Source organism: Hippopotamus amphibius, chromosome 10, assembly GCF_030028045.1.
Source record: "Hippopotamus amphibius kiboko isolate mHipAmp2 chromosome 10, mHipAmp2.hap2, whole genome shotgun sequence".
In the NCBI taxonomy this organism is placed as follows: Eukaryota; Metazoa; Chordata; class Mammalia; order Artiodactyla; family Hippopotamidae; genus Hippopotamus; species Hippopotamus amphibius.
In genome coordinates this window covers 34,627,650-34,653,225 of record NC_080195.1, presented here as the reverse complement: position 1 = coordinate 34,653,225, position 25,576 = coordinate 34,627,650, and the positions used below count along the sequence as shown (strand labels likewise).

Genomic DNA, 25,576 nt, shown 5'->3' with positions numbered 1-25,576 from the left:
AATGGGACCTCATGAAACTTAAAAGCTTTTGCACAGCAAAAGAAACCATAAACAAGACTAAAAGGCAACCCTCAGAATGGGAAAAAATAATTGCCTATGAAACAACGGAGAAAGGATTAACCTCCAAAATATACAAGCAGCTCATGCAGCTTCATACCAAAAAAGCAAATAACCCAATCCACAAATGGGCAGAAGACCTAAATAGACATTTCTCCAAAGAAGACATACAGATGGCCAACAAACACATGAAAAGATGCTCAACATCACTAATCATCAGAGAAATGCAAGTCAAAGCCACAATGAGGTATCACCTCACACCAATCAGAATGGCCATCATCACAAAGTCTGGAAACAACAAATGTTGGAGAGGGTGTGGAGAAAAGGGAACTCTCCTGCACTGTTGGTGGGACTGTAAGTTGGTCCAGCCACTATGGAAAACAATTTGGAGGTTCCTTCAAAAACTACAAATAGAACTACCATATGATCCAGTCATCCCACTCCTGGGCATATACCCAAAGAAAACCATAATCCCAAAAGAAACTTGTACCATCATGTTTATTGCAGCACTATTTACAATAGCCAGGACATGGAAGCAACCTAAATGCCCATCAACAAATGAATGGATACAGAAGATGTGGCATATATAGACAATGGAATATTACTCAGCTATAAAAAGGGATGAGATGGAGCTATATGTAATGAGGTGGATAGAACTACAATCTGTCATACAGAGTGAAGTAAGTCAGAAAGAGAAGGACAAATATTGTATGCTAACTCACATATACGGAATCTAAAAATGGTACTGATGAACTCAGTGACAAGAACAAGGAAGCAGATACAGAGAATGGACTGGAGAACTCGAGGCATGGGAGGGGGCGGGGGGTGAAGGGGAAACTGAGAAGAAGCGAGAGAGTAGCACAGACATATATATACTACCAACTGTAAAATAGTCAGTGGGAAGTTGTTGTATAACAAAGGGAGTCCAACTCAAGGATGGAAGATGCCTTAGAGGACTGGGGCAGGGAGGGTGGGGGGGACTCGAGGGGGGGGCGTCAAGGAAGGGAGGGAATATGGGGATATGTGTATAAAAACAGTTGATTGAACCTGGTGTACCCCCCAAAAAAAAAATAATTAAAAAAAATAAATAAATAAATAAAAAATAAGCTACAAGGATATACTGTACAACATGGGGAATGTAGCCACTATTTTATAATAACTGTAAATGGAATATAACCATTCAAAATTGTGTCATTATATTGTATACCTGCAACTTATATAATATTGTATAGCAACTATACTTCAATAGAAAAACCCCTCAAACCCTGATACTTTGGACTTTAATAAAATCACAACTGTAGATTCATCAAAAAAAAAAAAAAAAAAAAAAAGATGGAACCGGGGCCATTTTCAGCAGAGGGAAAAGGTCCATGACAAGTGGAACAGCCTTGAAGACAGAGGGAAAGGAAAGCAGGAAAAGAAAAAACCTGCTTCAGGAAAGGTGAAAAGAATAGCATCCAAGCGCAGAAAGGACAGCTACTGGTCACATAATATACAATATTGTGAGAAAAAATATCCCTAAATCCTGTTACTTCCTTTACAATGACACTTATTTTTAACCAAGCTGGTGCACAGTTACAGCAGACTGCTGTCCTCAGCTGTTTTCATAAAACTGAGTGCAACACAAGATAAATACTACTTCTACACCAGCCAACACTGGGTGGATCCAGATCCTTTCCACACCCTGGGCGGAGCAGGCCCACCCTGGGCGCCCAGCCCCACTCCTGCAGATGGACCTCACAACCTCCCAAGAAGACCTGGAGCCGCAGGAAGGGCCCCGCTGACTCGGCAGGGGCAGCTCCCCGGGAGGAGCAGCAGGACAGACGACACTTCACACGCTGCACTGAGGCTCAGGTGAAGGGCTGCCTGTGCTCTCCTGTTGGGGTGTTTCTGGAAACAGCCGTGGGGGCGGGGGGGTACCTGTTTTATTCAACCTAAATTTCCCAGTAAAATATTTCGTTAGTAAAAAACGTTTTTCTCCTTTAAAAAGAAGAGGTTACTTTCCAAGGGTTGGCTTGTGAAATCCACACTGCTTACCAACTGAGGAGGCTGGGATGACAGAATCCCTCATAGAAGGTGGGGCCGTGGACTCTGCAGTTTGCCGTTACATTAAATGCGGCAACTGACATCTTCGGCTGTGCTTCAGGTGGACAGTTCTGAGTTTGCGCATTTTTAAACTTTAGAAAATACTCAGCTATGCAATTTCCATGGTGAATTCAAAGTCATAGCCAAGGACGGGATACACCAGCTTCTCAAGGTCAAGATGCCAGAAAATGCAAGGCAAAATCCACCTTACAACAACTTCCTCCATAGGCTTACTCTCCACTACCTTCTAAACCTGTTAGCCAGGTCCCCACCTCCAATCCTGAAGCAGCACTTATACACCTGGCACTTAAGATATTGATCTGCTTGCTACAAAGTTTATGCTAGGTCAGTATCCGAGGACCCCCTCCCCCTTCAGAATGAAGCAAGAAGTATCAAATCTCGAGCAACAGAACCTTCAGTCACATTGCAACTAGAAGGGTCTAGAGCAGAGATAATTCCTGTAACACACAGGCACACACTCATTCAGCCAATCACACACAAATCCGTGTTCCTCTTACCAACCACTGCCTTAAAAGCCAGGAATTGTCTGGGTGAACTATTTCAACCAGAAGGACATCTCATGTGTCTCTAACAGCTGGCTCATCTGATGAGTCCCCCAATGGACTCACTAGAGACACAAGCTCCAGTGGTCAGTGACTGTCTCCCACTACCTGGGCCAGTCCTGAGACTTGTGATTTGTAAGCCACAGAGATAGTTCTTGACTCTTTTTGTTTATCTTTTAGCAGCAAAATACTGAAGAAATACAAATGTTTCCCTGTCATTCTATCATACAGAAATGCAGTTCTGTCCTGGGAAAGCCAGACCAAGATGCCCACACGTGACAGATGTGCTCCTCTATTCAACAAGATTTAGACAAAGAATTTAGGACACCAGGATGGATGAACAGCACTGAGAACCAAACCACAGCAATGCAAACACCTCCCACATGGCCTGGCCAAAGGCCCCTCCCCTGCCCCAGAGGGATTCCTGCCTCCAGCTCCAAGAATATTCATTCTCCATTTCTTCTCCTGGTGGCATCTCCATTTCAGTTGCCAGCTGCCAGGGCATCCTTTTTCTCTTTCCCTTCAGGTTCTCACAGCTCCCATAACAACAGGTCTGAGACATGGAAGCCCTAATCAAAGGTGACCAGTTCTGGATGAATACAAAACAAACCAATGTCAAGGTCAGTGGCTTACAGGCAGGACACTTTGATACTTAACCTGAACACCCCATCAGCCACATTCAGGACTCAGAAGTCAACACAGCATCCCTCAACTTGGTGTTTAGCCTCATTACTCACTTGTCTTATCTTTTTGAAGATAACTGTCTTACGTTGTTTAAAAGGGGAAGCAGAAATTGTTCAGTAAGATGATGGATACAGCAAGGTAGAGGAAAGACAGAAAAAGGAAGAGTCATCATTTCTACATCAAATACAAATGTCTTACAGATGAGGAAATGAAGGGATCAAGAGAGGACGTGACTGGGTCTCAGGATCAGTAGCAGAGCTGGGCCAACAGAGGTGCTCTGGGCCTCAGTCCCCAGTGCTTCCCTGGCTGAAAAGCAGGGCCTCCACAGAGGACCAGCTGAATCAACAAAGGGAGTGGCTTGCTGAAGAACATTCTGAGCACAGAAACTCTGTTACCCGCCCTGCTTCTGAAGACAGGCTGTCAGCATGCCAGGGCCGCTCAGGGGCAGATGGGATGCGTGATGCCTACAGAGAGGCTGGGTAAGGTCAAGGACACCAAACACTGAACAGAGCACTGCACAGTCTACCCAGCACTTTCACGTGCATTATTTTACCTCACCCTCACAATGGGCCGGGTTCTCTAAGTAAAGGAACTGAGGACCAAAGAAGCTCTGCCCACGCTCACAGCTGGTAAGCAGCTGGCTGGCAGGCCCGCACCCAGCACACCTCTCCTACGCTCCCTCCACCCAATGTTACTAATGACCAAAAGCCAAACACAACAATAGACAAGAGGGGTGGCTGAACCACACCCTCAGGCCAGCTACACAATCACTTACGTCCCTGTTAGAACCCAACACAGGCTCTGCCTCCCTAGAATTTCAGGACTGGGCAATTTCGGAGCACGGTCACTCCCAGCATTTACCGAGAGAGCCCCGGTGGCTCGCTCTCCTGCAAGAACTCTGGCCTGATGGCCTGTGGCTAGAGCTGGCCCTGTCAAGTGCACTCAGCGCTGGTGACACCACCCAGCTGTGCAGGCTGGTGCTCTACAAGGGGCTCCCAAACACTCCAGCGCTGTGCGGCAGAGCTGCAGGGAGGAACCACGCTTCAGGGAGCTGGCAAATCCAACAGAACTTTCCATCATTTGTACTTTCACACTGCAAGGCAGTTTAAAATTGGTCCCCAAAGAGCTGCAGAGACCATGTCTTGCAAGGATACACTAGGAACCATCAGGAGGTCCCTTCGGTACCGAAGGGACTTCAGTTTGAATTTTTACCATCAGCACATATCCCTTTTGTATTTTTGAAAACTAGTTCAAAATTAAATTTAAAAGCTATAAGGATTATCAACTGCACTGGGAAGTCATGTAGGCAAACAGAAACTAACACTATTTTAAATTAAACAAAAGCTTCAGAAACAGTAATCTAGACATGAAACCTTTATAAAAGCAAAACGGGGGGAAAGAGACTCATTTACAAATTGTATGAATTTTTCCCCTCACAGTAACAGAAACAAATAGAGCCATTTTTAAAGGAGCAAAAAAAATTGTTAGGCATTTTCACATATTTTTTCTCATTTAATTTCATCAATAACCATGGAAAAAAGAAGATATCATCCACAAGTTATAGTCCAGGAAACAGAAGTTAAGCCACTTCGCACAGCTACTAACTCCTAGAGCATGAAGATAGAATGGGCCAACCTAGGAACACAGAAAAACCCTGTCAGAGCAGACAACCCTGCAGGCAGAGCACGACCTGCAACTATGCAAAGAACCAGAAAGAGCAACCAGGTCCTGACAACGTTTCAACTGCACTCCCAGTGTGGGTCGCAGGGCCCCTGTGCGGCACACGTGCCTGCAGTGCTGCTCTCCACGTTCAAAGACAATGAAACGAACTCTCACTGAAAGGGCTTGAGCATAAAGATGTTTTCACAAAACGCTGATGGTTTTGTACTAACCTACCCATCTTCCTCCCTCAGCCCTCCTTCTACCAAAGGCTACATCTGAGGGAAGACTTGTGGGAGGGGGCAGGGAGGGGCAAGGGGACACAGGCACGGAGGACGTGCTGCCTGGAACCTTGGCGCAAAGCAGCCCTGACACGTTTACGGTGTGAGCACACCCACAACTCCACACTCATGACCACCAGCCTGCGAGGCCCAAGTCCTCTCACGCGCCTGATGTAAGGCAGAACGATGTAAACGTAAGAACAGCCATGCTTTAGTCACATCTGTTGAGCTTGTAATAATGCAGGAGAAACACCGCTGAGCACTCACACAAGACTGCACCTCGGTTAATCCTCACAACCGCCACCTCCCTCCACCCCCCCCCCCCACCCCACCTCACCCCCACCCCCCCGTGTTTGTCCTGCCATCATCCCCACTTCACATATGAAGAGACTGAGGTTCAGGGGTAGTTAAGTAACTCATTAGAGGTCAAACTGTGAGAAATGGAGGTAACACTTGAACCAATGAGACTATAACTCCTAAGTCCGGGCTCATAAGCACTTGTGCTTCATGCCTCTCACAAAATGTGTTTCACGTCCTTTTTTTTTTAAGCATTCTCTTTCTCCTTTATTATCAAAGCTATGAAACAAAATATCCACTTAGAAAGAGGCAACATTTTTATACAGATAGGCTATGTAAGATAAACGACACTATAAAATGTTGGAAATATGAACTTAAAATTTAAAACTTATCTGTACTCAAGGCATGAAATACCAACTTATCCAATATATACCCACAAACACACCTCTTATACTCAGCTGACTACCCCAGACACCCAAGCACTGGGGTTCTCACCGGCTCAGGGGCGTCCATGAACCCTTTAACTCCAAGCATCTCAAGAATGGAAGTAATACCAATGCAGTGGCTCCGGCCCTTCCCCATGTCTGACCCTGCAGGTGCCCTGGCCTGAACCTGAAGAGAGAGCTTCCCAGAGAGAAACTGAAATGCCCCCAGCCCCAGAAAAAAACTCCCTTTATCTTTTTCCTTTAGATAACTGACTAGACTTTGAAGTTTCAAAACCAATGCTGAATTCTAAGACAGATCATGTTTCTACACTAACTGCATAGCCAACTTCCCTTAGAGCAGTGATACACCAAAATAAGAGTGGCAGCCTAGTGCAGCAGTCAGAATGGACTCCACTGAATGACAAAGCTCCAGCTGGTGACCTCCTGACACCTGAAGTTTTAGTAAAAGGCTGCTGGCAGCACCCTGGGTGCAGGAGCATGAAGCCACGCCTGCTGGCCTTAAAGGGCAGCACAGCCCCAACAGGGGAACATCTCACTGCCCAAACATCACAGCCCCATGCAAACACGCCTCTGTACCTCGGTCATCCTTGCTTAGAAAACAATATACAGAAATTATCATTTTCCTAGGTTTCTAAGACTTTCTTACAATGTTTTCCACTTGAAACAGAACAGTTTAAAATCCAAGGAATTTTCTGTAACTACAATCACATATAATCCTGCACTGCCTGGGGCCAGACAAAGAACATAAAGTAAATTCCAGTTACCTCCATCAGCAAACAGCCTGCCCGTAATTTTGTCATGAATACAAAGAGCATTCTCTGGTCCCATCTGTTTAGCAGACCTTCATCAACAGCAAGGGCTCTTTCAATGCACTTCCACAGCTACTTCCTTTGGGAGTACAGCCTGCTGCACCCTGACTCTGTGGCGACATTCTCCCAGAACCCACTGTTCCCTCAGGGCTGCGGCTAAGAACTTGGAGAAGCTGAAGAAGTACTTCCCTTTGCCCTGCCTCCCCTCTCCACAGGCAGCTCCCCTCCAAGAGAGCTTCAAAAGTCCACATCCAGTGAAGTCACACATGACCTCACAAACCTCCAGCTTAACCCTTTAGAAGCCAGACAGCCAACTGACTACAGGGAGAAAGGACAACTGTGCTAATTTATTTGGAGTGGTTGCTGCTTATGTGAGAAACAGAGTTTGTCCAACATCATCTGAAAAAGAAGAAAGAAAGTGCTAACCTCAGCATTGTTTTTCTTAAATAGCACTATGGTTTTTGAGGTACTATTTTTAAAGACCATCATTTCCTACAGCACACACATTCTGGCTATAAAGGAATGGCTGAAATAGGCAATAAATAGATCTGATTCATTTATACTGTATAAATTCAGCTTTGTTAAATTCATACAACTTTATGTGATTTGCGTTTTCCTATTTTCTAGTTTTGTTTCTATTTTTCTGCTATCGTTAAATGAAAATACTTGTTTGTCCTTTTGTTCAAACCCTGCTTTAGACAGCCAGAAGTGGACAGGCAACACTCACAGCTGTCAGACATAGGCAACAACTGCCACCGAGACGTCTGAGAAACCAGGACCTACAGGACTTGGGGGTGGACAGGGTGGACGGACACCAGACCTAACTAATGGATAACAGAGTCTGCCTCAGAGCTCCTGCAGGGAAAGGAGACTGATCTTACTTCATTTTCTTCCCCAGGCTTTTTCTTTGGGCTCCTGCTATTTTTGTTGGGATTTGGAAATTACAAGGATCAGGAGGTAAAATAACTAAAAATTACTTTATAAACAGAAGTAGATAAAATTACATACTCTCAAAGAAAATGTAATATGCCCTTTCAAGAATGCCTTGGTTCACCCAGAAAATGATAACTTACTGTCCAGCAATTTTATTCCCAAATCTATACCTAACCTAGAGAAACTCTCCATACATGCACAAGAAGTAAAATAACAAAAAGACAAGACAGCCAAAATGTTCGTAGCTAGGCAAATGGGAAAATTAGTTACAGTGTATATTCATGCAATAAATATTATTCAGCAAATAACTAATACACTAGGGCTATATGAATCAGTAAGAATGAATTTGAAATGTTGAGTAAATAAGTGAGTTACAAAAGGAAACAACAGCACTTATATAAAGTTCAAAACATGGGAAAGAAAATGATACGTTATTTACACATTCACACCTATGCAGGCACAACACACACCCACAGGTCCAGGAGACCTTTAGGAAGAGAACAAGAGGGATGGGACCACTGAGGCACTCACTGCAATGCGCTGTTTCTCAAAGTGGCTGGTGAGATCATAGGTGTTTATTAACTTTTACACTTCTGGGTGTGCCTAGGACGTGCATAAGTTGTAAAAGTTAACTGCATAATGACTGCCTTTCTAGTGTATTCAGTGGCCTCAGTCTAGAAATTTAACACAACAGGAGGCAAAAAGATGAATAAGCCCTTCAAATCCTAACTCTCAAGTTTCCAAATCCAAGCAGCTGATCCAAATTCTGCCTCCATCTGGCAAGTCTTCCTGCCCCCCTCCCCCACGACTATGTACACACGTCCACCTGGTCCTCCAAAGCCCACACTGCAGCAGCCCAGCCTCAGAACCTTACTGTCTGGCTCACTAGGCTCTGCTCCAGAGTTATTTATGAAGCTATCTGCCTTCTCTTCGGGAGACACCTAGTACCTAGCACAGAGCAGCGGTTAATTAAGTTCTTCATTCAACAAAAACTGGGCACCCAGTATGTGCTGGACTCTGTGACAGAGGTTCTGAATCTTAAATCTAAAGACTTGAGAAGCTCACTGCCTAATAGAAGGGTCAGGCCTATACCTGACTAAGTATAATACAATATGAAAAACCCTAAAACAGTTACTAAGTGAATGGAGTGTGAATAATGAACACTTATAACTCTGTTTCACAATAATAACTATTCAATACCTCTTAATTTCTCTATACTGAAGACTTCATATTACTACCCTTGACTAGAAAATGTCACCTTCTTTGTGTCAAGGTGGGGCTGCTAGCTAGAGTAATCATAATGACAATAAATTACCATTAAAACTCCTCACTTTCAAGTAATCGAAGGCTCTTAGAATTATTATTACAGATAAACAACATCCTAAGTTGATCTGGCCATGGTACACTCATAGCAGGTGATGCTGAGGAAGTTTTAAAGACAACAGTTCAAGCAGTGTTATTACTGATAATAAGAGCCAACATTTTCTGAGTACCCATCAAGTGATAGTAAGTTATTGTCCCTTTTCCCAGATAAGTAAGCTGAGGTTGAGTACAGATAATTCACAAAATATGAACTGAAGCAGTCTGACTTAACCCACACGCTTCACTAGGAAACCATACTGTTTCCTAGCAGGAAAATGCGTCAACCTTTATATTTCTAGAGTGGGGATGGGCACCTTGTGATCACTACACCAAAGGTGACACGAGAAATCGTTTCAAGGTTCACAATCAGGGCCACTCACTTTTATGAACCTCTGTTAAGAGATTTCTCCCTGCCTATAACAGGGACCTATAACAGGCCTGGCCCTCTGAGAACAGGGACTGTCTTACTCAGCTTTGTATTCTGCCTTTAACAGTTTCCCGTGCTTCTTAAACTTTAAAGTACCTATGAATCACCTGGGAATTTGTTAAAATACACATTTTGATTGAGTAGGTCAGGGGTGAGGTCTTCATTACACATTTCTAACAAGCTCCAAGATGAGAGGTTGACAACTTAGGCTGAACATCAGAATCACCAGGGAAGCTTTTAAAGCTATCACTGCCTGGGTGCCACCCTAGACCAACAGAATCAGAATCTGTGGTAGGAAAGCATGGGGAGTCAGAGCTTTAAAAAGCTCCTACCTTTCACAATTCTAGATTCAGAGACAAGTACCTGGGGATGGAGGCTCAAGCACAAGCATGTGAAACACTGTATTAGGCGTGGGGACTACAAAGTCCAAGCATTTCTCTAACATTTGGGTATTAGATGGTTTAGATGGAGTTTATATCACCCACATCAGCGCCCACGGGAAAGATGCACCGTGGCCACGAAGGTACTGAGGGCTCTGCTAGGAGCTTCTGCCCATTTAATACAGGCTCTGTACTGCAGTTTACAGAAAGCTCCTAAGATCCAGGGGAGAAAAAGAAAAACAAGATTAAAGCACTGGAAACATACCCACATGGGGCTCTGATAAATTGGTACTTCTACATAGAATACTTTCAAAGAACTTTATTTGGAAATGGTCTCTGTCTTTTCTTCCCGACTGGATCAGTGGATAACATTTCTCATCCAATGTTGCAAATCTTGTGTTAAATGACCTCTGCTCAGAGAAAATGTTATTGCTCCCTTTAAAAGTTAAATACTGCACTGATATTTGAATAGAAAGATTTCTGTATCACCCTGACCAGTTAAAATAACTGCCAATCCAGTTTCTATTTAGAGCTATGATTCTCCTTGTAATAACATGTAACTCCAAAATCCTTTATCATTTGAAGTCTTTCAATACAGTCTTTGATGAAAGATCACCACTTAGCCAGCACCCCACAGCAATTTCACACCAACACCCAGTGTCACTTTGCACATCTTAATGTTTAAACTACAGAATTAGAACACTTCTGGGAAACCCTGTTTCAAACCCAGGACCATTTCCTGAAGTCATCACCAATTTATACAAGAGACCCAGCAAACAGAGAGGCCATGCCCGCAAAGCCAGGGCCAGGCCTGCCTGAGAGCACAGCCACGCCGGCTCCCCGACAACCAGACACTGCTGGGGATGGAGGCAAGCACAGAGGAGCCGCCTGGAAACTCCTGTCAGAGGCACACCTTCTACCCAGGTGGCATCCGAGAGCCACACGGGCAGCACCAAGGGCTCCTGTGTGCGCCTCCCATCAGCCCAGCCTCACCCACTCCTCACCCTCCCGGAGCTCACCACGAGCCTCCCCTCTAAATGGTGACTGCTCAAGCCTCTGCACATGAAAGGTCCTTCCACTCATCATATTCAATCTGTGTGAACGGGCCCCACGGGGAGGCGCCCTCCTACAAACCCTGCTGCTCTCCCCAACTCCCGCTGTTTGCTGACTTGGTAAGTCGTCCACCCTGGAAATCTCACAATCACTTTGACAGAGCCCCCATGTCCTAGATTCAAACATTCACCAAATCCTTGCGTCTTCTCTTCTTTATCAGGCTTTTAACTTATTTATTTTCTTATATTCCTTAGACTATTACTCAGATTACTGCAAAACTCATGATAAGTTTAAAATGAATATCTACAAACCAGAACTTAGCAAATTCTTAACAACAGAACTGTAAACTGGGTGATAAGGTTATTTCCATTCTACCAATAAATAATGGAAGGTTCCTAGAAGTGAAATAACCTACCCAGGACCAAGCAGCCAGTAGAGAGAATTATTTGACCTCCTGTCTTCTAACCCCAAATCCCACCCCACCACAGTACGCTGAATTTTACGAAAGAAAGTGAAATTTCAGGACATCCAGTAACAGGTGTTTCAGACAGCTCACAGGCTGCCACCGGGCCTGAGCAGGCAGTGGCCTGACATGGCAACTCTTCTCCAGGTTACTACTGCTGTTAGGTATTATTCTTATTTTACATTTATCTCCTACTACGTACCAGGCATTGTGAAGCCACCTGATTTTCTATTCTTGATTTTTTTTTTCACATAACTTCATTTGCTTTTGAATAGGTGTTATTCATTCCATTTTACACTTGGAAAGGTTCCCAGATTTTCTGTTATTTACTCACGCTCACTCCCTCAGTAAGCACCTAAGGCAGGATCTGAACGCAGATGTGACCAGCCCTGAACCCAGGAGAGCCTCACCCTCAGCACTGAGCAGGGACTCCTCTGCAGTTTAAAAAAAAAAAAAAATCACCATCACAACTGCTTCAGGAGGCTAGAAAGAGAAAAATGAGAACCTGTCTTCTACAGAACAAGTTTTAAAACATAAAAGAAAAGGCCTACAGCAGAAATGAACCTGCAAGGCAGAAGCTCCCCATCTGGATGACAGAGGAGGTCAGCCCTTCCCCCCAAAACAAGTTCACAAGATCAAGATCTTTTCTTGTCACCAGCTCAACTAATGTCACGTGATTTTAACATTTTACATTATACTAAAATACCTGCAGGGAATTCCCTGGAGTGGAGGTCCAGTGGTTAGGACTTGGTGCTTTCACTGCCAGGGCCCAGGTTCAACCCCAGTTGGCGAACTGACACCACAAACCACACCGCACAGCCAAAAATAATAATTAATTAATTAATTAAACACCTGCAGGTTTTAAGTTGGGATGTTAAAAAATATTTGAAATCGCACTTCAATTTTTTATAAGTACTAATCTTGTTTCATGTGACTTTTTTCTAGACAGAAAGACACTAAAGAAAAAGAAAAACTGAGGAAGAAAAAAGATACTTCCAATGTCAGCATTTCATCTGAGAAAGGGGAGAAAGCAAGGGGAAGGCAGAAAACCACAACTACCAGCTGGAGTGGACCTGGGACTGACAGGAGCACTCCCCCAGGCACAGCAGCTGCACACAGATGTAATCCACCCCCTCTGCTGGGCTCCTCTGGATCCTGAGTGCTACCTGAAAGAAAAACTAGAAAGCCCGAACGAGGAATAGATCTGTTACACCAAAAAGGTAATTATCAAAGGCAGTTCTGTGTGTTTCAGAGAACCAAAAAAGAAACTCCTGCCATATAGCTGTATCTGCTGTCCCTCTTTTTCTATCTGTCCAAACCCAACCTCACTAGAAATAAACAATATTCAGCCCTGTTAATGGTCACAGCAACCACATTTGTGCCCTGAGGGCTTTAGGTCAGGACTTACTGACGGGAGCTGCAGTCCTCAGCTGATGGGCCGGCGAGAGAGGAGCACCCAGACACAAAGGAACCCATTGGACATGGGTAACTGTAAGTCTCTAATTATCCTTTCTAATTTTGGAGCCATGTGACTGGACGCCACACAGCACCGCTGACCCCGCCAGTCTGAGTGCTCTGTAGCTGGACCACAAAGGGAGGGAATGCTACTCTCTGCTCCTTCATTAGAATGTTGTGTTACATTCACAGGGTGAGATATTTCCTGATCGGCATGGGGCTCTCTGGTCAACATCAGTGTTCAGAGCACCTGAGAGAATTTATTCCTGCCAGACTGATGCCAGGATCTTAAGAGGCATTTTCAGCTTATAACGAGGGATCCATTTGATATCGCAAAGGTACATAATGCTTTAAAACACAAAAAGTCAGCACACATACTCGTTACAAACATCCTTTCCAGCCTTCTTCTAGAATATTACAGATCTGAAGTATTTTCTTCTTTGGCTTAAGTGGCGCTCAGTCCCCCTCTGGCCACAAAAAGCCCGGCTAAATTCAGGCCTAGGAGGAGCTCCTGGGAGGGAACTAAGGTGTGCTGAAGCCAAAGCCACAGGTCCTTGTCACCCTCCCCGACCACGCCACCTTTATTACAGGAATCAACACGACAGAGAACAGTGTCAGTCTGTGTTCAAAAGAAATCACTGTCAGATACCACCACTGAAATAATCTTTAATGATGTAAAAGCATATACTGATATAGAAAAGTATTTAAAAATATACCTAGGCAATGTCAAGCAAAAATATTTTTGTTTTAAGACCAAAAATAAATGGTCTGGAGCCTGACTGCCTGGGTTCAAATCCTGGCTGTGGCACTTACCATTTGTGTGAGCAAGTCAGTAACTTTGAGCAAGTTACTCAATTGCTCTGAGCTTCAGTTTCCTTATCTGGAAAATCAGAACATTAATGCTCCTTTCTCTTAGCTTATTATGAGAATTAAGTACCATGTCTTTGCTAAAGAAATAAAACCTGTGGAATACACATGATGCGAAAGACATAAGATGGTGTTTCGAGACGACCTAAAGTAATGTTATAATACTCTAACACTTCATACGTCGAAATTAATAGCTCAACAGGAATGGGCTGAACTTTCTTGTTTCAAGTCCAGCTAGAATCAAAGCAGCTCTATCAGGGTAGATTAGTCTTATCACACGCTTTCCTCTGTGCTTTCCTCAGAGTTCACTTTATCCAACACAGTCAGACTCTCCAGTCCACTGCTAAGGAAACAGGAGAGACCAGTGAGTAGAGATGGAATGCTAGGCACATGCAGTTGTTTTATTTATCACTTTTGCTGTGTTGTTTTATCACAACATTTATTACTAAATTTAGAATTTTTTCTCCTTGAATCCTTTGGCCCTGAGTGTCTGCTAAGGGAAGTCAATCGGGGTGACAGTGGTGCTGTCAGCACTGTCCATATTTCCTGAACAGGCTCAACACCTTTGTCTACTCCTTACCTCCGCAGAGGGATGTTTTAACGCCGAAGACATTTTTAAAAGCCTGATCACTGATTACCTTAAAAATTTATGGAGAGCAGTTTCTTAACCATTTGGAAATGTTTTTCTCAAATTGAACACACATACCACCACCAACCACCACCAGCTCTACAAGTACCAACTCAGACTTCTGGCTCCGTAAATATATGACACGAGAGAAATTAGATTAAAAGGAAGAATACAGATATGAAACGAGGCAGCCTAGAACAGGGAACGTACCTGGGCTAGGAGCCAGGCAATTTGAACTCTGGTGCAGGATCTGTCACCAGGTAATTCTATCCCACTCAACTGGGACTCAGATTCTTTACTGTAAAACAGGGTTACCTAAGGCCTCCTTTAAGCTGGAAAACGTCATAATTCCTCAACCCACAATTCCTCTGTTGCTACCACTTCTCCAAAGCACCAAGAAGGCAGAGAAGGTAAAGAAAAATATGGATGTTATTCCCTAAAAAACTTTTTGGCCAACCCAATATAAACCTATAAACTGCTCATAGGAAATGCTTAACATAGACTGATCATAAAAACAGGCTCATTAGAAAACTGTAATATGAATACTGACTTTTTAAAAAAGCACTGACATTTTTTCATACTTTAAAAGAGTTTATCTCCATTAACCTCCCCTTCATCTCCCCAAACACAAGAATTGACAGACTTTAATTGAGGAAAATCATATTAAAACTAAATTCATAAAATCATGAAGAAGTTTAGCACTCTCTGCCCACTTATGGAGATGCTGAAGGACAGGTAAATGACCCCAGAATGATGAACAAGAAGAGATGAAATGCGAGATAATCCACAAGGAGACAAGGCATCAGTAAATGAGAGGTACAGCACAGAAAACCTACGCAATTTGTCTTTTTGTGTTCCAGGTAGACTTAAATCCTAAAGTAGAGAGAGAAAATAAATACTGATAGCACTGACCAAGGGATCAGCTCTATCGAGCACCCACATAATCAGATCCTCCCCCACCATCTCAGGAACAGGAAGACTTCCCAGCAGAATGGGACCTCACAGAGCAAAGGGCCAAAAGAGACTGTCATGACCATCTAATCGAACACCTCAAGGAACCTCTGGCCTAATCACAAAACCTGCTCCAAGAAATCAACCAGTGCCAGTGGCAGAACAAAAGCTGACATCTCCTGTGTCATTCTCCCAGCACCAGGCCATTGCTACCAAAACTGTATCATGGGAGCTGACACCTATGCATCACCCACAAGTGTTTGCTCAGCATCCAATTCACATGGTGATGCAAGAAACGCTGCCAAACAGAATGTCCACAGGTTGCCAATTTGTCAAACCACTAAACTGTACTCCACCTACCCTGAAAACCCAAATTACCTTTCACTCACATCATTCACTTATATCCACAGAAATTGGCCAAATGCTTTTCAAATATGTTCCACACTCAGATTTCCCAAAGCAAAAATGCTACAAAACCACCAGCACAAAATTAAGAGAATGGGACCAGTACCTTCCCCAGAAAGCAATCTCTGGGGTGCCTTTAGAGTAGATGGAGTTACTGGAGCCACTCAGCCCATTGGTGATCCCACCAGAATAGCCCATCACTATTCCGCCATCTGCTGAGATGCTCAGGACGTCCTGCTGTCCTCCCACTGATGTCCTCTCCAGGAACTGACCGCCTTCTTTAATGCGCTGCTGTATCATTGGAGTGAGGGGCATTTCAAAGCTAAAATAGCTATCGGGCTCTGAATATAAAGTCTCCAAGGACTCAGCACTGTAGTATAAAGAAGTGTTGTCCAAAATGGTTTCGAACTGGGAGCTGTACACATCAGTGGAGTCCTCTGCACACCCAGACCCAAGGACATCATCATCTCTGCCCCGGAAGTGCTCCTCTTGCTCAAGAACCCTGGAAAGCACACAAAAGGGAAGAATTGCAATATTAGGTTAATTTTTTCATTTTATTTTTTCCCCTCCAACCATATAAAAAAGGTAACATTCTGTAGAGCTAACACTTGTATTCAGTGGCTCATATCAATACATTTGGGAAGGAAGATATCATAGAAACATATTCAGGCTGAAAAAACTCTTAGCATATCTATGCTAGGCTACCCTCTATATAATTTAATATTGTTTTGAACTAGTTCCTAGTAGGTGAATACATCAGGTCCAACGAATATTTGAATAAAATATTAAATTCTCATTTAGCCAACCAAACTCCACAAATCCAAATTAACAGCTACTGTCATTCTTAATTTTAACAGTAGAAGATAAATATATTGTGTAAACAACGGACTAAAGATACACTAAACTTTCATCAGTCTGTGAATATTTTCTGATATAAATAAGACCAAAGGTCCTCAAGAGGATGAACATTTTAGAATCCAAGGGCTGCCCCCTGGTGACAATAAGACAGCATTGCAGAGAGAGGTCAAGTCCAGAAACAGCGAGCCAGTGAACGGACATTTAAAAAAAAAGTTGGGGTGGGGCTTCCCTAGTGGCCCAGTGGTTAAGAATCTGACACAGGTTCAAATCCTGGTCTGTGAAGATCCCACATGCAACAGAGCAACGAAGCCTATGCACCATAACTACTAAGCCTGCATGCCATAGAGCCCTTGCACCGCAACTTCTGAAGCCCGTGCACTCTAGGGCCTACATGCCGCAACTACTGAGCCCGAGTGCGGCAACTACTGAAGCCCGTGCGTCTAGAGCCTGCGCTCTGCAACAAGGGAAGCCACTGCAATGAGAAGCCAGTGCACCACAAGGAAGAGTAGGCCCTGCTCTCTGCAACTAGAGAAAAAACCCACGCATAGCAACGAAGACCCAATGCAGCCAAAAAAAGAAAAAGTTTACTACAAGGCTAACCAAAACAGTGAAAACCTAGAAAAAACATACAAGTTAATATACTTGGGGCATAAATTAATTAATATGAAGCATGTTCTTCAAATATTAAAAATGAACATTAGGATAACTAAATAAAATTTTAAAACTCACAAAGAGAAAGAGGACAAGAGATAGGAAAGCCTGGAGCTGAATCTGGATGTGCCAATTACTAGCTGAGCCTCAGAAACAAAACAGAAACAGGAATAAAACTACCCGGTAAGTAACCCACATTCCTAGGTATCACCAGGATTCACATTCAAGAGTACAGTCGTCTCTGCGGTCTTTAAGTTCCTGAAGGCCTACCCCATAACAAGTACTACTCTGTGTTCATACCTCTTAATGTCTCCTCAGGGCACTTGCAGTGAAATGGGAAGCTCCGGGAGGAAGCCCCTCCCTATCTCTGCTCACCCAATTCCCACCCTCCCCCAGCCCCAAGGCTCTGGACACAGAGTTCAGTGTCACATCTTAAAAGGCGCCTGGAGGCCTTTGCTTCACAGTGTCCAGGAAGCACACTCCGTTAGTGACAGCAGTCCTCCTTTGCCCAGGTGGTTTACTCTGCCTGGAACAGTCTCCTCCCCATTCTCTGCTGGGCAAACCCGTATTCATTCCTGAAGCCTCAACCTAATTATCACTTCCACAGAAAAGCCTCCCCCAAGCCATCAACTGAAGCAGCCTCTCTCCTGCATTCAAACTATTCTTTCTAATAGCCTCCCCTTTTTACCTTTGTAAGAACCCAGCACAACTAGCGGTCCTGTCATTATTAAGGTGCTGATCTGCAGCTGTAAACTCCACGAGGTCAGTGACCAGAGGCCACGTCTATTCTCCACCCCCCCTTCCCCCCGCACCGTGTTCTTAGTTTCCCGACCAGGGATGGAACCCATGTCCCCTGCAGTGGAAGCACAGAGTCCTAACCACTGGACTGCCAGGGAATTCCCAGGGCCGTGTCTATTTAGAATATTCCTTTATGCCCAGCATCCCTACCAGCATAAAGGACACAGCAGAAAACTGAAAACCATTTGTGGAAGGACAGGAAGGGAAGGAGGGTGGGAGGAAAGGAGGAATGAATTAACAATCTGCACAAGCGCAGAAGTGCATGCCCCAGCGGGAATACAATTACTGAGCCATGTGCCATGTATCAGGGCTCCTTTTGAGAGGCGTCTGGAGATTTTCTGTGCAGGGGGATGGGGAGGGGAGGGAGAGGAGTCCTGACAGCCATCCGAAAGGAGCATCTCTCTGTGGGTCTGTTAGTTAACTGTGGGAAAAAAGGCATCTCCTTACACCAAGCAAACAAGACCCTTCAGACTTGACACAGATGTTCTCCCATGTGAACTATCAGAGGTGGAGCACTGGCAGTAGACGAGATGGCACACATTTGAGGTGACTTTGCCAAAGAAACACTCTACAGTCAGACTAAGAGCAAAGGAAGTGAAGACAGACGGGCATGGCTCCATTTTTGCAGGCTCTCAGCTGGTGTGGATGCCAGAAATGTAGGGAAAGACCAGGAAACACTCATCAGGGCTGCAATCAAAACATGCGGCTTGTGAGAAGGGAGTCCCATGTGAGTGCCATTGAACAACTGAATTCTGACCTCCTGATCTCCTCTCTAAACCTAGAAATTGAGCCAGCCCAAACCAGAGCCTCTGTGTTCCTACATGCACAGAGGCCGTCTGCAGACAATTGTGCTGCACCCTAAAGAAATGCTCGAGTTAGCATGTAATGGCTACAGGATGTCAAAAGACTTCAAATCTTTCCACATTGTTAGAGATAACTGTGGGTTGTTCAGTTACCTTGATGTCGGAGAATTTGAAACCTCTCAAATACAACAGCACATCGGAAATGGGTTCACCTAGTTTAGAGTTCAGTCTCCCCATATGGACAACTTTATAACAAGACCACTTTAGCATCTTGGAAACTTAGAAGTAACATAGCTTATAGTCACTTCTCTTCCATTCTGTGGGAAACAAGGACCCAGGATGCTGTGAATCAAGTTCTCAGTATCAAGCATACACACCAGGCATCAAAGACAGCACGATACTATGGGAGCTCACCTTTCCCTGTCTCTCTCCAGTTCAGGTTTCTTCTCAAGATGTTCCTTGTTTTCCCTTAGGAAGACTTCATCCTCTCCACTCTCAAGAAGAGGCACAGGGGGAAAAGGCCCTGAGCCAGTGGCTGACCTCTCTGAAGGAGCCCTCCGGGTGTCATCCCAAACACTCTCAGTTAAACCAGCTGAATCACGGAAACCAGCAGATGAGATGAGATGGCTTGACACTTTAGAAAACTCTTTGCTTTTAGGAGGGGTTGTCCTTTCCAATGATGTCTGAAAATCCACAGGCTGCCGTGTCTCTCTTTTCTCCCTTTCTGTCCACAATATTTCCACCCCTTGAAATTCCACATGTCTGACCTGGCCTTGGCGTCCTGAGGGGCTGCCTCGATCACACTGCCCTGGGTGCTCTCTCCCCTGATCAGACCTCCTCTCTCTCAACAAGCCTGCACTGCCCACCGAGCTGTGGGTCGCTGGGCTCCCCACGGAGTACACTGGACGAGCTGCCTCCTGCACATGGACAGCCACCTGTCTCCCATTATTAGCTCTTAGGGAAAGCTCTGTTTGAGTTTCTCCAGTTAATAGTGCAGTCAGATCCTCCTGGATGCTCAAATAATAATTTTCCTCAGTTGTAACTTCAGCTGAAAGAGGTATATCGGGTGACTCTTCTCGGCCAGCAGGGAACAGTGCGTTGGCTCTCTGTGTTTTATGACTGGCAGTGTCTGGCTCTTGTTCCACCTGCTGAACTGAAAAAGTAGGAACAGCATTTCCATCTAGTACCTTTGTAGCCTGCAATGTTCCTGAAACTATTCTGGCTTCTGTGGCTTTCAGAGCTGAAATCAAAGAGTCAATAGGTTGTAAACTCTGTTCCTTGAGATGACTTTGAGAGGAGCCCTCTCTGACATCTTTTGGTCCTCCTGTAACACTGACAAGCCCAGAGGGATGGCCAGCAAGAGGCTGGACCCCCTGCTGCCCCTGCGGGCAGCACGGCAGAGACTCGGCACCAAACTCAAGAGAGGCTCTTAGGCCTTCTCCACTTTCCTCCATGGTCCCATATTCTGGAAATTCATTCGTGACATTCGGGGGGAGTAAAGTGCTTCCTCCATGATCACCTACAAAGAGAACAGAAGGGACACATGACTTGTTCTGAACAACAGATTCCAATGTGTGTTAATAAATATCCGTACGTATTAGGCACTCAGTCATCCGTATGTGACCCTTTCACTGTCTCCCGCCCCCCAGGCTCTGCAGCAGGTGCTTCTAATAACCCGCCAGTGGTCCCTTCCCCATAGCTCATGTGAGAGTACCCACAAAGGTTTTGGCATAGACAGCGGCATCTAATGACACATGCCCTATTTAACCCAGCTTCTGATAAAGTCCCACACGTGCAACTTGATGGCTGCATATGCAAAAACAGGTGAAAATAAGGATGTGTATCATTTTCCAAATACCACTCATGAAATAGCAACTAAAATATTTATCTTGGGCACAACAATGAACAGCCTTATGGTCCAGCCAACAATATCTGTGCAGCGCAATCTCTGAGACAGAGCCTCAGAAAAAAAGATACCATCTATTTAAAGTCCGTAAATACTTTTTTGGCTGGAAGCTTCCCTTTCACTGTTGGATTTTTGTGGGGGGAAAAATGCTTCCAGAACATCCCTGGGGAATGAGAGTGAAATCAAAACAGAACAGGAAATTTAACGTGTTAAGAAAGATTTCCGGGACCCCAACCGCATAAAATTGAAATGGTATCTTATGTAGAACCCCAATATATGAAGCAGTAAAAACAATTACTATGTATTTACTATGTAGATTCAAATTTACATCTTTTTTTCTTATTAAAACAGCAGTCATTGAGAAAAATGAAGACATTCTGATAAACAATTTTAAATTGAGGGTTTACAGATAACAGTTACAGTCATATCACCCCAGGATCCATTTTCCTTCTGAGCTTGGTTTTGGTTACTTTGCATTAAGAATATCCTCATCTGCACTTGAAATGTAGTGTCCTCACTTGGACAACTTTACGACAGAGGGCATCTGTTGTTTTTGTTATGCTTTTAAAGCACTGAGAGCTACAACCTTCCTATTCAGTGAAATATCTGATGACTGTCTGAATATATACAATGAAATGACATGAAAGACTTGATTCCAAGGCGCGTACAAAATAAGGTAACTTGGAAACATGAATTAACGTATGGTATCCCACAGTGGGGAAAATCTGATAAATAATAATACATCTAAGAGTGCTTTTGGTTTCATATTTCATTTTTTAAATAATTTGAAATATATTTTTAAAATTAAATTTGAATCAGTATTGACGGAATCCAAGAAGCAGTTCTCTGTGATGGTAGTATTTATAACACCCTCACAAGACAGAACTAAGAGGATCTGGCTTGCTGAAATCTGAGGAGGAAGCAACTTTCAAACCCTGATTTTGAAAAGGAAGACAGTTAAAAGCAATAAAGATTTTTCTTCCTGTGGCATACTGTCATTTTAATTTTTCAATAAAGAATGATAGGACTTTTAATTTTTTCCCCTTTTAAGATTCAGTGGTCTTTAATTCACAATATTCACAAAACTGTGCAACCATCACCACTATCTAATTCCAGAACATTTTCATCACCTCCCACCACCACCGGAAAACCCTATATCCATAAGCCGCCACTCCTCAGCCCCCGGTAACTACCAACCCACCTTCTGTCTCCATGGATTTGCGTGTGCTATTTCATGTGAATAAACTCACAGTATGTGGCATTGTGTGTCCATTTTTTCACATAGCACAGCGTTTACAGGTTTATCAACATTGTACCATGTATCAGAACTTTCTTTTCTTTTTATTGACAAATAATATTCCATTGTATGGATATACCACAGTTTCTTTCATCTGTTTATGGACATTTGTGTTACTTCCACATTTTAGCTATTATGAATAATGAACATTTCTGTACAAGTTTTTGTGTCTACACTTATTTTCAGTTCTCTTGGGTATATACCTATGAGTGGATTCTGGGTCACATGGTAACTTCCTACATTTAATGTCTGGAGAAACTGCCAGTTTTCCAAAGCAACTGCACCATTTTACATTCCTGCCAGCAAAGTCTGAAGTTCTAGAATTGTCCATATTTTTTATTATAGCCATCATGGTGGATGTGAAATGCTATCTCACAGTGGTTTTGATTTGCATTTCCCTAGTGATAAATGATATCGAGCATTTTGTCACGTGCATGCTGGATGTGACAAGATGTTCAATATCATCTTCTTCTGAGACATCTTTTTCAGAGACATATCCATTCAAATCCTTTGTCCACTTTATAACTGGGTTACTTGTCTTTTTATTATTGAGTTGTAAGAGTCCTTTATGTATTCTGAACAGAAGTTCCTTATCAGATATATACTTTGCAAATATTTTCTCCCATTCTGTGGGTTGTCTTTTCCCTTAATTGATGGTGTTTTTTGAAACACAATTTTTAAACATTTTTATAAAATCCAACTTATCTATTTTTTTATTTTGTTGTTTGTGCTTTTGGTGTCATAGGTAACAAATTATTGTCTAATCCAAGGTCACAAACATTTATTCCTGTTTTTTTTAAGAGTTTTACAGTGTTAGCTATTACATGCAGACCTTTGATCCATTCTGAGTTGTACATGATGTAAAGCAGAGCTCCAACTTCACTCTGTTGCATGTGATATCCACTTGTGCCAGCACTATTGTTGAAAAAACTATTATTTCCCCCACTGAACTGCATTAAAACTCTTGCAGAAAATCAACTGACCATAAACGTAAAGGTTTATGTCTGGACTCTAAATTCTATCCCACTGAGCTAGAAGCGAGCATAACACCATCTTGATTACTGTAGCTTTGCTGAAGTAAAATCAGGAAGTGTGAGTCTTCCTACTTTGTTCTTCCTTCCCCAGGTTATTTTGGCTACTCTGGGCCCCTGGCATTTCCCATATGAATTTTAGGATCAGCTTGCCAGACAGCTGAAATTTTCATAGAGGCCGGGATGAATCTGTAGAGCACTGCATCTTAACAGTATTACTATTATGTCTTTTTATCCATGACTATAGGATGTCTTTCCATTTATTTAATTTTCTTTAATTTCTTTTTGCATCTTTTTGTTTTAAATGTACAAGTTTTACATTACTTGTTAAACTTACTCCCCTAAGTATTTTCTTTTTGACTCTATTATAAGTAGAAATTTTTTCATTTTCACTGCTAGTAGATAGCAATACAACTGGCTGCCAAACTTAATATTTACTTCTAATAGCTTTTTTGTGGATTCCTTAGGATTTCCTATATACAAGATCATGTTGTCTTTGAACAGAGATAGTTTTACTTTTTTTCTTTCTTACCTGGTTGTCTTTTATTTCTTTTCCTTGCCTAACTGCACTGGCCGGAACCTCCAATATAATGTTTTCTTGGTGGCATTTTTGTTTTTTGTTTTTTGTTTGTTTTTTTTTTTGTGGCTGCATTGGGTCTTTGTTGCTGCATGCACTGGTGCTTTCTCTAGTTGCAGCGAGCGGGGGCTACTCTTCGTTGCAGTGCACAGGCTTCTCAGGATAGTGGCTTCTCTTTGCAGAGTATGGGCTCTAGGCCCGTGGGCTTCAGTAGCTGCAGCACATAGGCTCAGTAGTTGTGGCACACAGGCCCTAGAGCGCTCGGGCTTCAGTAGTTGCGGTGTGTGAGCTCAGCAGCTGCAGCACACAGGCTCAGTAGCTGTGGCTTGCAGGCTCTAGAGCACAGGCTCAGTAGCTGTGGTGCACGGGCTTAGTTGCTCCGCAGTATGTGGGATCTTCCTGGGGCAGGGATCGAACCCATGTCCCCCTGCATTGGCAGGTGGATTCTTAACCACTGCACCACCAGGGAAGTCCTCAGTACAATGCTAAACAGAAGTGGCAAGAGCTAGACATCTTTGTGTTGTTCTGGATGTTAAGAGAAAGCTTCCAGTCTTTCACCATTAAGTATGATGTTAGCTGTGAGTTTTTCACAAATGCCCTATATCAAGATAAGGATATCCCTTCTACTCCTAGTTTGTCAAGTGTGTCTATCATGAAAGGGTGCCAAATTTTGTCAAATGCTTTTTCTCTGTCAATTGAGATTTCCATGTGGGTTTTGTTTTTCAATCTAGTAACAGTGCCTTACATTAGTTGACTTTTATATATACTAAACCAAACCAACCTTGCATTTCTGGAATAAATGCCGCTTGGTCATGCTGTATAATCCTTTTTTGTATGTTGCTAGATTCAGCTTTCTAGTGTTTTTGCACCTATATTCATAAACAATACTGCTCTGTAGTTGTCTCGTGCTATCTTTGGTTTGGGTAGTAACAAGGGTGTCACAAAATGAATTGGGAAGTATTCTATATTGGCATTTGTTTACACCTTTTTACACTTTTTTAAAAAACATTTTTTATATTTTACACTTTTTAGACTTTTAACAGTTTTTTCTTCCTTAATCATTCAGGGGACTTTAATTTCTTCTGTAGTTTAAAAGCTATAAATTTATTATTAAGATGCAATGAAAGAAAAAAGTATACAATCCTAAAGCATGGCTTTTTTAACATAGTAAAATAGCTTAAAATTGTTAGAGGAGTACTTAGTTCACAGTGGGAATATTTCTTATAGCTGTTACTAATGCTTTAATCTAAGTTAGAGTATTCCTTTACAAAAACTTGAGGATCATAGAATATAAAATTGCAAAAGTCAAAGGAATCAAAAAATTAATTCAGCTACCTAACATAATTAGCAAGAAAACAGGCTCAAAGGAATGATGTACCTGCCAATATGACATAACAAATAAAGATCAGAGTTTACCTATTCTATCTCTACTACGCTTTACATCCCTCCCCTGCCCTCCATCTTTATTGGTAGTGAGATACCCTAGTATGCGTCTTCAATCTTTTCCCTGAAATTTAAAAAATATTCTGAAATCATTATCCAATGTCCAACCTCACTTCCCGCCTCATTTTATATACAATAATCTTCCTAAAACAAAAACTTATGTTGCTTTCAGTGGTTCTGCACTGCCTACAGAATAAAGCCTAAGGTTCAAACCCCTTCATCCAGGAGTCAGGATCCATATTCCAGTCCCAATCTATCTTTCCCATCTACTCTGTCCTGCTATCACTCAATTGCCTTTTCAAATGTGTGATACCACTGCTTCTCTAACAGAAGGATGGAGTAGCACATGAATACTTTGAAAAGGTTCTCTCTAATATACACCAGAAACTAAGTTAACACTGAGCTTT

At 43.0% G+C, this 25,576-nt stretch overlaps 1 protein-coding gene across 8 annotated transcripts in view; it reads right to left on the bottom strand.

Annotated features, from left to right (window-relative positions):
* The window catches only part of PSD3 (pleckstrin and Sec7 domain containing 3), a 528,631-nt gene that overhangs the window by 329,912 nt on the left and 173,143 nt on the right, over positions 1–25,576 (bottom strand). For 5 of the 8 annotated variants that reach the window (XM_057697902.1, XM_057697903.1, XM_057697905.1 and 2 more), the window contains 2 exons: positions 19,330–20,434; positions 15,912–16,307 (listed from right to left, as the gene is read on the bottom strand). The exons of 1 other annotated variant lie outside the window; for it this stretch is intronic. In XM_057697902.1, coding sequence (XP_057553885.1) covers positions 15,912–16,307; positions 19,330–20,434 — 1,501 coding nt within the window. The remainder of the gene's footprint in view (positions 1–15,911; positions 16,308–19,329; positions 20,435–25,576) is intronic. 2 more of the 8 variants (XM_057697907.1, XM_057697908.1) reach the window with 1 other exon arrangement.